Source organism: Topomyia yanbarensis, chromosome 3 (assembly GCF_030247195.1).
Source record: "Topomyia yanbarensis strain Yona2022 chromosome 3, ASM3024719v1, whole genome shotgun sequence".
NCBI lineage: Eukaryota > Metazoa > Arthropoda > Insecta > Diptera > Culicidae > Topomyia > Topomyia yanbarensis.
Genome location: NC_080672.1, coordinates 415,328,151 through 415,345,093, shown reverse-complemented (window position 1 = coordinate 415,345,093; position 16,943 = coordinate 415,328,151). Strand labels below are relative to the sequence as shown.

Below are 16,943 nucleotides of genomic sequence, written 5' to 3'. Positions count from 1 at the left end.
TCTAATTCTGTTTTTTTTTGTAGAGAACCGCTTCACACCGATCTACGACTTTGGCTACGTTGCTATGAACTTTGCCTGGATCTATCCGGAGGACAGCGGTGAGTATCTGTGCCGTGCAACCAATCTGTACGGCATGGACGAAACTCGTGCAACGATCAAGACTACCGGCAAACCTGGAATCATCTACGATTCACAGCTACCGAAGCACATGAAGAGTATCCAGAAGATTCGTGAGATGGAGGCGCTGTGGAACTTGAAGTAAGTGGATTTTGAACTTTTGCTATGATGTGGTTAAAACCTGCTTGATCTCATTTCCAGTATTCCTGAAGTGATCGACGAAACGCAGAAGCCTAAGAAGGAGCCAGCATTCGTCAGCCGTCCAGAATCGATCGAAGTCGAGGAAGGAGAGTGGGCCCGATTCTGCTGTCGCGTCACCGGTCATCCGAAGCCAAGAGTTATGTGGCTCATCAATGGACACACTGTTGTCAATGTGAGTGCCAAGATCTTCGATCATATGTTCCAGAGTACCAATTATCTGTCATTTCCAGGGTCAACGCTACAAACTCACCTACGACGGCATGTACCACTTCGACATCCCGAAGACCCGACAGTACGATACCGGAAAGGTGGAAGTCATTGCCCGTAGCTCCGTTGGTGAATCGATCGCATCTTGCGAGTTGAAGATCACACCACGCCACGATGACTATCGTGGAGTGCTGAAGAATTCTCCAAGACGTAAGTACTTTATCCGAAAACACACCTACATCTAGGCTACAGAAAAAAACTACTTTCTACTATCTCACTCACACCACCGCAAATATGAGAAACGATATCAGACAATATCGCAAACAGATCTCAGTTCTCTATACTACCAGCTTTCCTTCTTGGAGTTATTTCTTTCACAAGCTGCAATATATTGAAAAATAAAACTAGAGGGTTTTTAATAATACACACTAACATGACACGCTTCACTTTTGGGTGGGAAAATACTAAACATACTTACGAAACCCAAACTGCACTGGATCACCACGAAGACAAACGCAATATCCAACGATCACTACAGTACCTTCCCGAACACCTGGGATACACCCTTGTAAATTGCCACAATCACACCACCATGATCGATCCAATCCCGAATCCTTCCGAGCTCCGAATTATGTCCCTACCGCAATCTGCTTGAGCACCTGTCATCTGGGAGTTTCAAGAAAGCCGCTTCAACCGCAACCTAGGCCGCTCGAGAGATGTAGAACTTCACGGACTCCAGCCCGCAGACTAAGTATGAGTTAGAATCACTCAATAGCTATGTGCTCTGTTCGTGGTAACGACCTCCAACCGATCGATGGATCAGCAAATTTCTTCGTGCCGTTTAACTTTTTAGGAAGCCCCGACGATAGTTGTAGTGCTTTTTGTAATTAATCTATCTTAACATCTACAGCTCTGGTAACCTCTAGCCTATCGCAGGGTAAGTAGTCAGGTATTCGCAGCGATGGCTAGACTTGAACTTGTATGTGTTATTCAACTCACACCACTGTAAATAATTAACCGGTTCTTAAACAATGCGAAGCATGCCAAGTTTCAGGATTCTATCCAAATTTTTCAGGGAAAAAAAAGTGTTCGTAACAACGTAACCCAATTCTATGCAATCTCTCTATCCACGGAACCGTATCTTGCTAACTAACGTCCCCTCCCCCTTCTAAATACTATAACTATTCACTATTTTCCGTTGCTCCGTTGCCAGCCTGGTACGATTACGATCTGGTTGCCTATCAGAAGGGTCGTCTCGAGACCGATCTGGAGATTACGCTACAGGAGGAGAGCAAGAAGAAACGGAAGGGTCTAAAAGTGCAACAAATCAAACCAAAGGAGCGAAAGGACGGCGAAACGGAATGGCAGAAATCGGTTAAGAGGAAGAAGAACGAGGAGTACTACAACAAGCTCGCTCTGGTCGAGAACGAACAGCTGATCAAGGAACAGAGACTCCGCGAGGAGAAGCACCAGTTTGCGATCCCCGGCGAGAAAGTCGTCGGTCAATCGCTGGCCAAGGGAATGGCGTCGGCGTACGAAAACACTCTGTAAGTTACGCGCCTATACTAATTAAAATGAGTTAACCAATTACGAACCGACTTTTTCAGGGAAGAAACCAAGGACTCCGAAACTCTGGAAAAAGCCACGATCGAACGAAAGAAGCTCATTCCGGAACCATCGGAGACCTCTGTTCAAGGCAAGGAGATCCACGTCTCCCAGCAGAAGCAAACCCAAAAAGAAGTATACGACGACAAGGAAATTATTCGCAAGATAACAGCTACCGAAACTACCGAGGTTGAACACAAGGGCACAACCCAGGAACGGGTGGTAGAAGGAACAGTCAAACCGGCCACCCCACCGGTGTTCACCAAAAAGATTCAACCGTGCCGTGTGTTCGAGAACGAACAAGCCCGCTTCGACGTGGAATTCGACGGAGACCCAATGCCGACGATCAAGTGGTTCCGCGAGAACTTCCAGATCAACAATTCGTCCGACTTCCAAATCCATACCTTCGGAACGAAGTCCGTGCTGATCATTCGTCAGGTGTTTGTGGAAGATTCGGCTGTATTCGCAGTGATCGCGGAAAACCGCGGAGGAACTGCCAAGTGCAGCGCAAATCTAGTCGTTGAGCATCGCCGTCAACACGGACGTGGAGGTATCATCCCGCCCAGCTTCGTCAACACCATTTCGGATACGGCCGTAACGGCCGGTCAGCTCGCTCGCTTCGATGCCAAAATCTCCGGAACGAAACCACTTGACGTGTACTGGTTGAAGAACGGACAAAAGATTTCGCCCAACATTAAGTACAAGATTCTGGAAGAGGACAACAACTACACACTCTTGATCATCGAAGCCTACGCCGAAGATAGCGGCAAGTACGAATGCGTTGCCATCAACAGTGCTGGAGAAGCCCGCTGCGACGCAGCCTGCAACGTCGAAACTCCACACACTCAAATCATCGAGAAACCGGCCACTCCCGGTACGGAACGCCCACCAAATCTAGTTGAGCCGCTTAAGGACAAAACCGTCCCGGAGGGACAATCGGTTGAGTTCCGCACCCGTGTCACTGGCAAACCCAGCCCGACAGCCCAATGGTTCAAGGGTGACAAACAGATCAAGCCATCCAAGTACTTCCAGATGACCAAAGATCGGGACTCGTTCACTTTGATCATCACGGAAGCTTTCCCCGAGGACGAGGGTGAATATCTGTGCATAGTGTCGAACGCTGGGGGAGAAGTACACACGACCGCTAGCCTAAAGGTGGCCACACCCGGTATGCAGGATACCGTTCCGAAGCTGACCGAAATGAAGGACTGCCTGGTGGACGAAGGTGCACCGGCACAGTTCAAAACGCAAATCCTCGGCAAACCGTCCAAGGTGACGGTGCAGTGGCTGCGCGAAGGTCTGCTGATACCGGAGTCGCCCGATTTTCAGGTGAGTAAAGCTAACTGATAGAAATTAGGGTTGAAAGGACGCGACGCAGGGGTGGAAGATGGAAATGTTTATATTAAAATTGATTTTTTATCCGACATACTGTAATTATGAAACTTTTCCGTTGTTCTGATCAAGGCAATTAGAAGTTTTCTATTCATGAACGATATTCATTCGTTATTGGTTGGTTACAAAAAATTAACAGTTCAAACCAAGCCTATTTCTCTACGAACTCTTCTACTAGACTTGAGAACAAATATGTTTTTGTTCAGGATACGTTTAAGCTCATCATTAATTAAAATCAGTCGTCCCAGTAATGCTCAGACTACATACCTTACCTACGTAGCACAGGTTTCATTTGCCGTTGGGGTTAACCTCGTATTCCACACTGATGTACTCGCTACGAAGCTGATCGACAATTGCTGGTGGTCTGCTGGTACTGATTGGTAGTCCTTTGTTAAAATCAGAAAACAGTTTCAAACCTCGTTGAATAATTTTCCTTGCAATAATTTTACTAGTCTTCGCGAATTATCACTTTACAGTGTAACTTACATTTAATTTTGGTGAAAAGTTGACGGCAGCGGGTAAAATTCGCCTCCGCCGTCTAAGGTTGCTGCGATTCCTCTCTAGTTTGATATTTCTGTAAAAGAGTGTTAAGGCCATTTTTTCTTCATTTGCAATGATGAGGTTACTCATAGGCAAATCCTTCAGAACCGCAAGGTTTCATTTTAAATCTCGAGATAATAATTGTTAATGACGACTTATTTTCAGTGAACCATACTTGGTCCGAGACCCCATTTTTTCCAATTGTTCTGCTGCACACCCAAAGAGCACTAGTTGCCTGGCCTATAATCTGCTCAATTTGTGTATTCCAATTTAGTATTCTATCTAGTATCAATCACAAGTACTTTACCTCTCAGAGGACATTTCCATTACTGTTCCTTTGAGCAAACTTAAAAGCGTCCTTTTCGAGTAAATGGGATCACCATTGTTTTGGAGTGCTTTATGTTCTGGCCCTCCTTTTCACACCACTTCGAAATGAAGATTAATTGTCAGATTGTTCTGCTCATTTTCCTTGAAGCTCGTTCTGCACTAATCATACACCGTACGGTATAACTCGATCTTTAGATGTTTGTCGAAAAGTGAAAAAATTTGATCGAAAAGTGAAGAAAAGTGTTGATTTGAACATGTCGGTGAATAACAAAAACTTTTCGCCATGATACCAACAAATTAAACGAACTGGACCATCACAAATATGTGTCGAATGAAATCGATTATGTTTATTGTGGATCGACCTTAACGCGACGTTTTAGATCTTGGCTTTGAAATCATGGCGGCGTAGCAGATACCTGGTAGCAAACTTCCCAAATGAACATCGAACACCATGTTCGCTCTAGTTCTGTGCTCATCTTAAACCCACATTTCGTGTGCAAACTCGAGCGCGCTAATGCGTACTAAAACACGTACACATGTTCGTCTGCTCAACTGAACCCCATGTACGTACGCGGTGTTCGTACACACAGGTTCTTGACACTAGTTTTCTCTTTCTATCACGCATCATCACTAGTGTTGACTCATTCTGTTTTGTGTGTGACTTTCTTGTGTACGCACACGGTGTACGTACACGGTGTTTAAACCTAAGTTTACACATCGTTCGCTTGGGTTCGGTGTTCGAGGCGAACCTGTACACAAAGGCAAAGTAAGTTTGAGGTTTAACGCGTGCACGAAATTGTGTACACAGGTGCAAACTTATCGATGTTCATGGGAAGACTGCCTGGTATAAACCAAAAGAATGCTTACGTCCAATTTGCATTCCAGTCGTGATTTCGCCCTTCAGCAATCGCTATTCGTGAGAGGACTAAACCGTGAACATGATTTTCAGAAGGGCGCGGTAAATGGGCTAAACCAGACCCTGTTCACTTCGACAAAATTCAGTCCTCAGCTCAGCAACGCCATCGAATGTGTTCACATAGAACTAATCATCTACCCATTTCACACACCTATACTACTAAAAAGAATCGCAAAGCGCGCGCATATATGAGAACTGCCGTTTTTTTGTTTTCCTTGCTTCAATGCACACGGCTCGTTTGTGAATATCGTTCTATTCGCATCGTCATGAGAGCGAAGAGAATGATAGATAAAACGACATCATCAAAGAGAAAGGAGCACATCCTTATGATGCGCATTATTGTTTATCGCTTAGAAAGTTGGATTTTTGATGCAACTTTTTCGACTAAATATTCTCGCGTGTTTTTTGACGGCTGTTTGGAGTTCAAATTTCTGTAGTTTAGGGAAAAACTAAATCACTCTCGATGGCTGGCTATCCAGAGTTTAAATACAAGAAAAATCATAACTAAATATCTTTTTGCTCTGAGTATACGTGTACTCGGAGATTAACCATCCCACCGCATAAAACATATTCATTTTGTGGTCGCATTGCCTGCTTGTGGCGAATCCTAGACCTGTACCTGTCCTCCAATCCAACTCCGTAATACCTATGGAAGCGTCGCTGAGTCGAGGGCCTTCCTTAAGTAGATATTACATCAACATTTCCTACCCTATCCTAAGTATCGGTGAAGATGGTCGTGGCCGGCAATAACGATTTTCATGCTATTGGTTTACTGAACTCATAAGAGATAAAGTTCATTCCCGATCATTTATCTCACAAGCAAGATGAGTTGAGCTACCTATAGGCAACATGATAATCGTTAGTATGCAATCTACGAATAGCACCGTGCTTCGCAACGCAACGCAACGCACTTCGAAATGAAGATTAATTCTGATTGCATTCTATTTAAGATAACATAGTCATGTTTTCCCCTCACGAGGATTACGACATCATCTGCAAATCCAAGCACTTCGTATTCCATTTCAGTTATTAATTTCAATAATGACCCCAATAGGGGTGATAGAACTCCGCCTTGGTGGCATCCCTTATTTGTTTTCATAGTCGGTATTGTGTTTGCAAGCGTGATAGTTTTTTACGCAGATAATAAGCGTTGAGTTGATTCAATTTGTTGTGTAAATAAAATGTACTGCCGAAAACTCCTGCCATGTCGAGAAAAGCTGCAACTGCGATTTCTTCTCTTATCTTCCAATCAACATGAGCAATGCACCAATTGTTGATTTGTTGTTTCGATAAACGAATTGAAATTCGCCCAGTTGAGAGTGTTTCAAGTACTCTGCTTTGATGTGTTGCTCAATCAATGAATTTTGGTATAAATATTACCCTTGTTTGTCTCGATTTTGTATGCTATCAGTATATTATTTTCAGTCTCCTACGAAAAAAAACCTGTTTTAATCCACCTAATGGTGTAATTGTGCCTTTCTCATTACTCCAAACTATGAATCCATGGGTGGTTATGGTCAATATAAATGTTGAAATGTCTATTACATTCATAGTACACTTTGCACCTCTTCACAATGGCTCGCCAGCCACGACCTCGATGAGCTACGTGTCGACGGTGAAACACTTGAAACAAAACATCAACTTTAACTTTTTTTTCCTCTACCTCAGGGGACAGGATATTTTGGCATTGAAATGCGAATCACCTGAGTCTGCGGCATGTCCAGGACGAGCGTAAAGTAACTTTGTACTTCATGCTATCGGAACCGACAAAACGTTAAGTCGTGGAAAACTTTCACACTAAGCATTTGCGACATTGAAACTCATTGAATGAGCTAGTTTTTGCTTTCACTAATTGCCTGCCGGGGTGTTTTCATTGATCGGTGATTGTGTTTGCCTCAGCAGTTGTGTCGAATGGTCACTGTGTGCTGATTGAACACACCTTCCAGTCCCTTGCTAATTAAATGTCGTTACAACTTAAAAAATTAAAAATTGACTCATTCTTAGTCGTTGATAAAAAAGAAAAAAGTACTAATTAACATAGAAAAAAAAATTTGAGGTTAAATATTTCTTAATCGATTAATGGCCAGACAAATTAAATTATTGAGTAAAGTAAAGTGCTATTAAACCGGATTCAGTTTGAAACTAAAACAATGAACTTAGTACATGTTCTGCAGCGTTTTATTTTATATAGGTGTTTCAATGTGAAACTAGAATTGAAACTATTACATCCCCAGTATAGCGGTTTTGTTTTATAATTGTAGAAACTTTGCTTTAAAATTTAAATTAGTATACACCACCGTTCTATTAGTTGATTCGTTAGAGCTGTGTTTTAAATACATAGAACAGGACAGATACTCAGACTGAATAAACTGGGGAAACATCATTTTAAATCCTGTAACGCTCCAGACATGGCATGAATTTGAAACTAAAAGGATCACCCACTCAAACCGCTACTGGGAAAGTAAGTTCTAGTTTTAAAATTTTCAGATTTATATTATGGAATTGTCAAAGATATGAATCTAGAACTGAACCACTGCCGAACGTGTTCTTAAGTCGTTACTTGACTTGAAATTATTTTCCCCAATTTTTCAAACTTGAGTGTATGTGCTGAATACTCTTTCATATTTTCAAATCAGTTCCAAACATATTTCGAATGAAGCAACGAAGAAAACGGCAGTGTATACCAGTTATACAGCTCGAAACAAAACTGTTTGAAATAATAAACCAAAAGGTTCTCTTGGGAATGTGATTGTTTCGTTCCAATTTCACTTTGAAATTCCCATATAAAATACTACGCCGCTGAAGAAACCCTGAGGTATTCGATCGATTTAAAATAACAATGATATAAAATCGATATAAAATAATGAACTTGTGATAAAAACCAACTTTTGGGTAGACTACCAAGAATCAATATGGTTTATCTCGCAACTTTTTGAAAACAAACAAAAGTAAAAGTGCTCTAACAAAACTCAGTCTCCTCGCCCAGCAAAATCTCCAACTAACGCCCGCCTTTCTATAGACAGAAATCCAGTTGAGTTCGCCCGTGCTTTAGAAACAACTACAGAAGCATTCTGTCAGATGCTTTAGTGAAGTAAACGTATCACAAAAATCCGAAATAAGAAACGTGTGTGACAATACGTACCAACAAACCGCCGAAAACATTGTAAAACTATTTTTTTCAAGCTTTCAAGCAGCACACACACACGTTGCACCCTGCAGTATTGGGCTCAATCCAAAACCACCCCTACTCTCTTTATAAATCATCCTGTGACACCGTGCTGGCACCCGAAAAAATCGCAAATATACGAGTTAATGCCTCCGCTGCCGAATACACATGACGTTATCACTCATTGTCGCGTCCAGACAGCCTATAGCCATTATGTTGCTCGTTTGGCACAACAGCAACAACTGATTCAAACAGACACGCTGCACCTCTATTTATTACTTTTCGTGTTTGATTGAGCCACTTGTGTGCTTCCTATTGACGGCTCTGTTACTTTTATTGCATATATTAAATTATTACCAATATTCAAATTAGGCGTTTCTTAATGGGTTGGTGTATAAATGATTAAAACCCATCTAGCAATAGCAGAGTTAAGCGTGCAAACCCCACATAATTTCGTTACATAGAAGTTATTTTAGATGTTAGAATAACACCTAGCCCCAAGATAGCGAAGCAAAACATTTTTAATATCAAAAGTACTAAGAAATATTGCGGAAAGCACTACATATCTATAACTAATAGGCACAAACAGTTTTGTCTTACTAAATACGGCTTTGGGAGCATAATGCAATGTCCATTCTAGAGAAAATTTTCAATAGGACGTAAGTAACAATGAGAGATCCTCTTTGGGGTCTTTCTCTTCTGTTCATTACTCGGCCATTTCAACATTTACTACTATACTCTTTGCATAATATTCTAGTAAAAACGTCGGCTTTCGATATGTACTGGAAAATTAGTGCAAAGTGTTGTAATGGCGTCGTAATAAACGAAAGAGAAAGTAAACAAAGAGAGGCTCTCAATGTTACTTACGTCCTATTGAAAATTTTCTCTAGAATTGTTTGAAATCCCTTGATATCATTCGAATTTGAGGTAGCAGTACATCTGCTCCTTTATATTTTCTAGTTACAATGGTCGCCTAAATGAAATTTTTCAACCAAAGCACAGTTGTGGTGGGTCGATGTTGCGCAGTAACTAATATAATAGGCACACAAAGTTTCAATTGCAACACATGCGGTGCACAGTGTTGCAAAACGACGTTTTCACGATAAAAATTCAATAACTCCTGCACCATTGGTTTTGGAGAATGGATTTTTTCGAATAAGTTTCTGGATATAAATAGCTGCATCTTTTGATATAATGAATTCTAATGTTTAATCCCCTAAAAGTGAGATAGAAAATTTATTTCCCCAAATAATTTAGCTAGAAGCTCAATGTCTTCAGTAAAGTTCTAGAAAATATCATTGTGAAAATCTTTACTGAAGATACTAAAGCTCTATATAGTAACAGTAGCGAGATATGTAGATTTGCTTGGGATAGACCCCTTCAAAACAGTTTTTCGAATATAACTTTTTAAGATTACTTTTTATTATTAAAAGTGTCTTCTACAAAGTTGTTAAAAGCGACAAAATACACATTTTTTTATAACAACGATGAATCTATAGCTCTCGAAACAATAAAGTCATTGTCAATTTTCGAATATTTTTTTCAATTTACACGTGAAAGCAACTACCTTAATCGCAAAAATTCGTGGAAAGAACTTTATTCCAATACTCCTGAAAGCTTGGTGGATCGACTGAATTAAATAATTCAACACGATAATCCATAGATTTATATGCGTAACAGAATTACCATCGATTTTATTTTGAATGGAGTAGTGTATGAAATTGAAGTCAATATACGCAATCGATTAATTCTTCAACAGATTGTATTATTTTACAAAATCATGTGGAATTGTGGTGCAAGTTATTGTTGCATCGATTAACATTTTCCCAGCACATATATCTAACTTTTTTGGCGAATTAACCTGCGAAGGTGGCTATAAGAATCATTCAATAAATGTATGCACATATAGTGAAAAGTTCTGTTTTCGAAACATATTTCCAATGATATGAAGACATAACGGAATGTTGGTGGACGTGGGTAAAGTTAATTCATAAAAAATGGTACATTTAAAAAAATATTTCGGCGATACAGCGAGTGTTAGTATATTCATTCACTTTCCATATAATCACTATACAATTGAACAGTATTTCTTCAAATATCATAGCAGAAAACTGAAAATTGAGCCAGTGACAGAGAATCTCCGGAGGTATCTCGTTGAAAACTTGCTTTGTGGTGTGCATCATAAATCAAAATATATTGAACCAATCGTTTTCAAGGTTTGCACAGTTCTTCTAAATATCCCCAGCTATTGATCGAAGCTTTTATTTTTTTTCTTGATATTTGATTTTTTTTATAGCATTCTGCAGCTAAAAATGCATTTTTCGCTAAAAATAATCATGAAACTTATTTTCGTGAACAAAGTTATGATCTTTAATGATGTTATGATGTGAAGGAGAATTGTGCAAAATTTCAAACAATTTGGCTCAGTACATTTAGAGTTATGCTGTACATCGCATTTATTCGAGGTGTCTCCCGAAGATTGAACATTTATGGAAATATTGCTTAAATGTTGCATTATTGACTGAATAGACTAACACTCTCGGTATCGCCAATTTTTTTTTTTTGAGTACGATATTTTTTTCAACAATAACCCTACCCCCTTAAGCAAGAACTGATTTCATCAGTAGGTGTCGACTAACGGATAAAATTTGATGAAGACCGCGGACCACGCCACCAAATATTCGATTGGTTCCTTTTATGGGTCATCATGAATTCGTCCTATATAACAGTGTTGCATTCTGTCAGCATTTTGCTTACATCCGAATTTTGATTGATATTGTAAGTATATATATATATATATATATATATATATATATATATATATATATATATATATATATATATATATATATATATATATATATATATATATATATATATATATATATATATATATATATATATATATATATATATATATATATATATATATATATATATATATATATATATATATATATATATATATATATATATATATATATATATATATATATATATATATATATATATATATATATATATATATATATATATATATATATATATATATATATATATATATATGTAGATTAAGGTGAGGCAAAATGATCGTTTTTTCAGAAAAAAAAGCTCATTTTGATCTCTTTTGGAGTCCCAAATAACTGTGCAAATTTTGGCGTTTGAAATTGGTATCGGAATCTATAAAGGAATCTGTAGGGCAAAACCTACTTTTTTACATTTTCAGTTCTAGATACCACATTTTTTCCTGCAGTATGCAACTAATTAAACAGAAGTTTATAGGTTAGGATTAACCCAACAAGTTTGTCAAAGAAGCATGGTTCTAGAAAGTCTCGGAACAAAGTTATGGCTGCTCAAAATTCGATGGTTCGAATTAATTGGCAAAAATTATTTTAACAAAACTGCCGGCGTAGCATTGGTAGTCAGGGTTCAAGCTGAAATAATTTCGCAGTTTTTTGTTTTACTAAATAGATGTGTCTGGATAAATAATTCAAAAGTATGAACTCAATTTCATAGACGCAGTTAGATGATGAAAGGATCGGTGGAAGTACGGGGCGGGGAGTATTATACACATATACAGTAGACCTCTCCACATTTTGGAAAAGTTTCAAAATTTGCATTGGTCAGCTCACATTCTTGTTCTTGTTGTGAATTTGGATGTGAGAAACTTTGTGAGTTGGTGTTGCTCTAATTATACCAATATCAAAACATACTTTTTAATTATTCTAGTTAGAGCCATACTATCTTCAGTGAAGTTGTAGAACGACAACTTTAGCGGCATTGAAGTTATTTTCAAACAACTTTACGTTTGTTTTAGGGTGGATAATTAATTTCAATCTACTACGTATTTAACTATGTATTATCGTAGCAACAACAAGTTTTTCGTTTTGTTTTTCACTCATGTACATGTTCAAGGCTTTTCTTGCCATCTTGAATCGAATGATTAATTTTCAAAATTAACTACATTGGTTATTTGAATTCATTTCGATATTGGCGCTTCGGTTCGTTGCCCAAATGTGATTCCTCATTTAACTGACGAAAAACTAGGATTTTACCAAAAACTTATTTTGGAATCAACAATCAACTACATCGAATAAAAGATATGTTGACAGAATTGACGTTCCCTGTGTGTCAGTATACCCCTACTTGCATATTGTTAATGGTACAGACAGAACAAGACAACAGTTGGACAGTGTCCAACTAAATATTGGAATTGACCTAAGTTTCACACAGATTCTTTTAAGTTTTAAACTGCCTATGATCGCATATTTGGTATGGGATTTGGTATGGGATTTCTTATCTTTATGGGACTGCTTTGCGATCATGAGCAGTAAAGATCTCTTGGAAATTTGGAAATCTCCTGAAATCTGCAGGACTCTTTCCAGACTTTCGGGCATATCCCAAAAATTTGTTCGATTTGCTTGATTTTTGATAGATTTTCATGATGCAAGGGTTACTTCAAGTTCGAAAATTTACGTACTATCGAGTTATATTTATCTGTACTTGAAATAACATCCTCAGTAAAGAGACTTTTTGGTCTACTTTTTTACTCGCATGCTGTTCCACACACGAAATTAAATATCTTAATGTCACCAAATGATTGTTGCTTTTGGAAACATATACCAACAGCATTGGATTTATTTAAATATTACTTGGTACCTTGTGGTAGATTACCATATTTAAGACAATCCTTCCAATTTTATATTTGGTGTAATTCCCATCAAATATTCGAATGTTAGATAAAGTATCATCCCCCTCATATAGGTAAAATAATTTAATAATAAAATCAATATCAACATCATAAGACTGCGAAAGCAACAATTCGATAACCATGCGCCTCCATTTGAATTCGATGCAACGTGAACGCAACATTCGAGGTGCGATCAACACCGAGTAAAAGTTGTACACAAGATAGCACACAAGCTCGAATACAATTCGTCTGTTTGCAAGTTTAAGTTGGTGGATGTTAAACCCGACCGGACTAAGTGACATCGTATTAATTTCGAGAGAGATTAAAGTTTGAATCGCAATATTCTTTACGTTATAATTCGAATATATGCCATATAGTTCTTGCTTATAATAACATTTTCCAAATCTGGAAGGAATCAAATGTAGATAAAGAAGTTCTTTGCCCAATGCTATTTTTCTTTCACTTGTTGAGAATTTGCGACTTAGTCCGCTCTGACACTGACACCGACCAACTTTCCCTTCGAAGAAAAAGAAATACATGGCCTACACGACGGGACAGATACAGTGTCCCAATTATCTCCGATCGTTAATTTCATCCTCACCTTAGCTGGAGAAAAATTGTATACACATCCAAATTCCTGAAATTCCACCGTGGCCTGATTTCCTACCATGGTTTCAATTTAATTTTTCTCGCACTTCATTGCGCCTGTCTGCGACATTAGCCAACTGACGCTCGTCATCGGTCTCCAAAGTTAAAATGTTTAATTAAGCCCGTCCCGACATATTTTCAGTTTTAATCCCAAATCAGAAAGCGACGGTGCAAAAAATGAGGTCGCTCACAAGCTAGCACTAACAGCGCGGTCTGATATATGATTCAGCAGTGAATATGTGAAAGGTTGAAATGTTCATTAAAAGCGACTTGGGTCCCAAAATAGAATTTCACTTTTCAGATGATTAATGTTTTCTCACCTGTATCCCAGCCGAAATGGACTTGCTCAAGCGGCAACGGTATAAAATTCTTCCCAAATTGTTTGTTTGAAAATGATTTACGAATCGGTAGCGATGATGTTTACGCTGCATGTACGCTCACGGGCTAGCCGGAACGCTGCCAAGATGAAAAATGAAACAGACCTTGGAAAATGTCAACATTCGTAAAGCGTGTCGGTAAAGTGAAATTAAAAAAAAACCACGTTCGCCAATAATTTTGCGATTTGGCAATATGATTCTATAGTTTTGATACGAGTCCAAATTTGCCTGAGCTGTTCGTTATTAATTGCCTTCAACCGGATTATGGTGACAGATATGGGACAAATTGTCATTGGATTACATGACTTCAAGTGGAATGGGTAGCCGAATTACAGAGGACGACACTCTGTATATCATTTGTAAAAACTAAAATATCTTTTAATGCGCGTCGTCTGCGTAGAACTGAACTGAGTTGGGTCATACAGAAAATGTCTACTACTATTCATGGTAGAGTGCATTTGTAGATAGTTCATCATTCGCAAAAATACCAACTATTAATTTCTGACAATTCCAACAGCTCAGATCATTTCAGTGCAAAGGATTAAATCATGTCCCAAATAAGTTATTTTACTTTATTTTGACAAATAAACCTTTCAGGATTCATTCTAGGATTTCGAAATATTCAACGTTTGGTCAGTCCTGCTATTGTCCACCTTCATGTTTCTTAAAGTGCATAAAAAACTTTCAGTTATACTGACTTCAATTAAAATAAAATTTCGTTTATCAGAACAATTTAAAACATTTAGTTGAAAGTGACATTGTTATGGAATTAACATGCCCGTGCATACGGAAAATGACAATATAGAAGTGAGACTAAGTTAACTGCAGAATTCATGTCGCAAAACGGAAAAGTAAAATCCATCATACTTGATACTTGGATGAACTTCTTCCCGGGAATTCCTAACGGTGTTCGTGTAAGGGACGATTCGTAGCATTTCGTCACAAACCTCTAAATACCCCCTGGTAATCACGTAGCTTGACGGTAATTCTTCCCCCTTGTCCCCGTAAAATTAAAAAAAATAAAAACTATGTTAGTTATTTCCCTTTCAAAAAACCTACGTAGCATGACATGACCCCCTACCCCCTGTCGTCACACATCAACACAAAATACAATACTCCCCCCTCTCCCATATAATGCTACGTCATTTATGAATGATCCCTAATGTGGATGCCGGTCAAAAGACCTATTCCCTCATACTTCACCATACAATTCAAACAAAACAGAACTAACACTAAACAAATCACGCTATGCACCCACAAAAGGCATCGAAACCGATTGCACACTCATCTGCGGTAAACCAACATCCAAAACAGTCTTCAATAGCATCGCCTAAGCCACAAACGGTTGCCAAATTTGTGAGGGATCATGCATAAATGACGTAGCATTATATGGGAGAGGGGGGAGTATTGTATTTTGTGTTGATGTGTGACGACAGGGAGTAGGGGGTCATGTCATGCTACGTAGCTTTTTTGAAAGGGAATAACTAACATCGCTTGTTATTTTTTTAAATTTTACGGGGACAAGGGGGTGGGAGAATTACAGTCAAGCTACGTGATTACCAGGGGGGGGGGGGGTATTTAGAGGTTTATGACGAAATGCTGCGAAGGGGGAGGGAGATGTTGAAAATCACTCAAAAAATGCTACGTCATTTATGGATCGTCCCTGACAGCTTTTCAGGCTATAATGACAACTGCCGAAGCAGCACCCAGCACCCCAAAATCAACAGCCAGCACCGTCGGCGAAGAAGTTTGATACCAATTACGGCGGGTGTACGCTGCACAGTGTTTCCAAATAGGCAAAAACGTGATCAAAATAGTTTTGGCCAAGAAAAAACGATTTTGGAGCTATATTGTCTTCAGCAAAGTTTGTCTATGAAATATTCCCCATCTTATTAAAGTATTAGTTTGGTGATTAATCTCTCTAAAGCTAAAAAGCAAATTTTTGTTTGGTTATTTATGAAAATAATTAAAAACTGTATTTAGCAGAGTTGTAGGGAATAGAATAAGAAACAACTTTGTTGAAGAAACTATGTATCTAACTTTTGATTTTAACCCTTAAAGGCGCAAAGCAATTTTTTTCAAATTTTCTGAAAATTGTCTCTCAACATTAATACGCTACTCTGATAATTTTAAGATGGTTTTCACAATGTTGTTTTAGAACAACATTGCGCATTTAAGGGTTAATACACATTTGAAGAGTTTTCTACGATACACCCCTGAAAATCATTTTTTTTAAATAACTTTTCCGGGTGATTCCAAATGTACTAAAATTTTGTTCGGCATAAGAAAATACACAATTTTCAAGTTTCCAAGTTTCCGACTGTCCAACTTTCAAACTTTCCAACTATCGAACATTCCAATATTCCAACTTTCCAACTTAACAAGTTTCCAAGTTTCCAACTTTCAACCTTCCCAAGTTTCCATGTTTCCAAGCTTCCAGCTTATCAACTTTCCAAGTTTCCAAGCATCCAGGCATCCAAGTTTCCAAGTTTCCAAGTCTCCAAGTCTCCAAGTCTCCAAGTCTCCAAGTCTCCAAGTTTCCAAGTTTCCAAGTTTCCAAGTTTCCAAGTTTCCAAGTTTCCAAGTTTCCAAGTTTTCAAGTTTACAAGTTTACAAGTTTCCAAGTTTCCAAGTTTCCAAGTTTCCAAGTTTCCAAGTTTCCAAGTTTCCAAGTTTCCAAGTTTCCAAGTTTCCAAGTTTCCAAGTTTCCAAGTTTCCAAGTTTCCAAGTTTCCAAGTTTCCAAGTTTCCAAGTTTC

The 16,943-nt window shown here is 38.5% G+C and overlaps 1 protein-coding gene across 5 annotated transcripts in view; it reads left to right on the top strand.

Moving 5' to 3' along the window:
* The window catches only part of LOC131693376 (titin), a 140,329-nt gene that overhangs the window by 53,261 nt on the left and 70,125 nt on the right, over positions 1 to 16,943 (top strand). For 4 of the 5 annotated variants that reach the window (XR_009306230.1, XM_058981141.1, XM_058981143.1 and 1 more), the window contains exons 8-12: positions 24 to 258; positions 319 to 490; positions 549 to 735; positions 1,739 to 2,072; positions 2,133 to 3,459. Coding sequence is in view for 3 of the 5 variants with exons in the window: in XM_058981141.1 (XP_058837124.1) it covers positions 24 to 258; positions 319 to 490; positions 549 to 735; positions 1,739 to 2,072; positions 2,133 to 3,459 (2,255 nt within the window). In the remaining 2 variants the exon portion in view is untranslated. The remainder of the gene's footprint in view (positions 1 to 23; positions 259 to 318; positions 491 to 548; positions 736 to 1,738; positions 2,073 to 2,132; positions 3,460 to 16,943) is intronic. The other variant, XR_009306231.1, reaches the window with a different exon arrangement.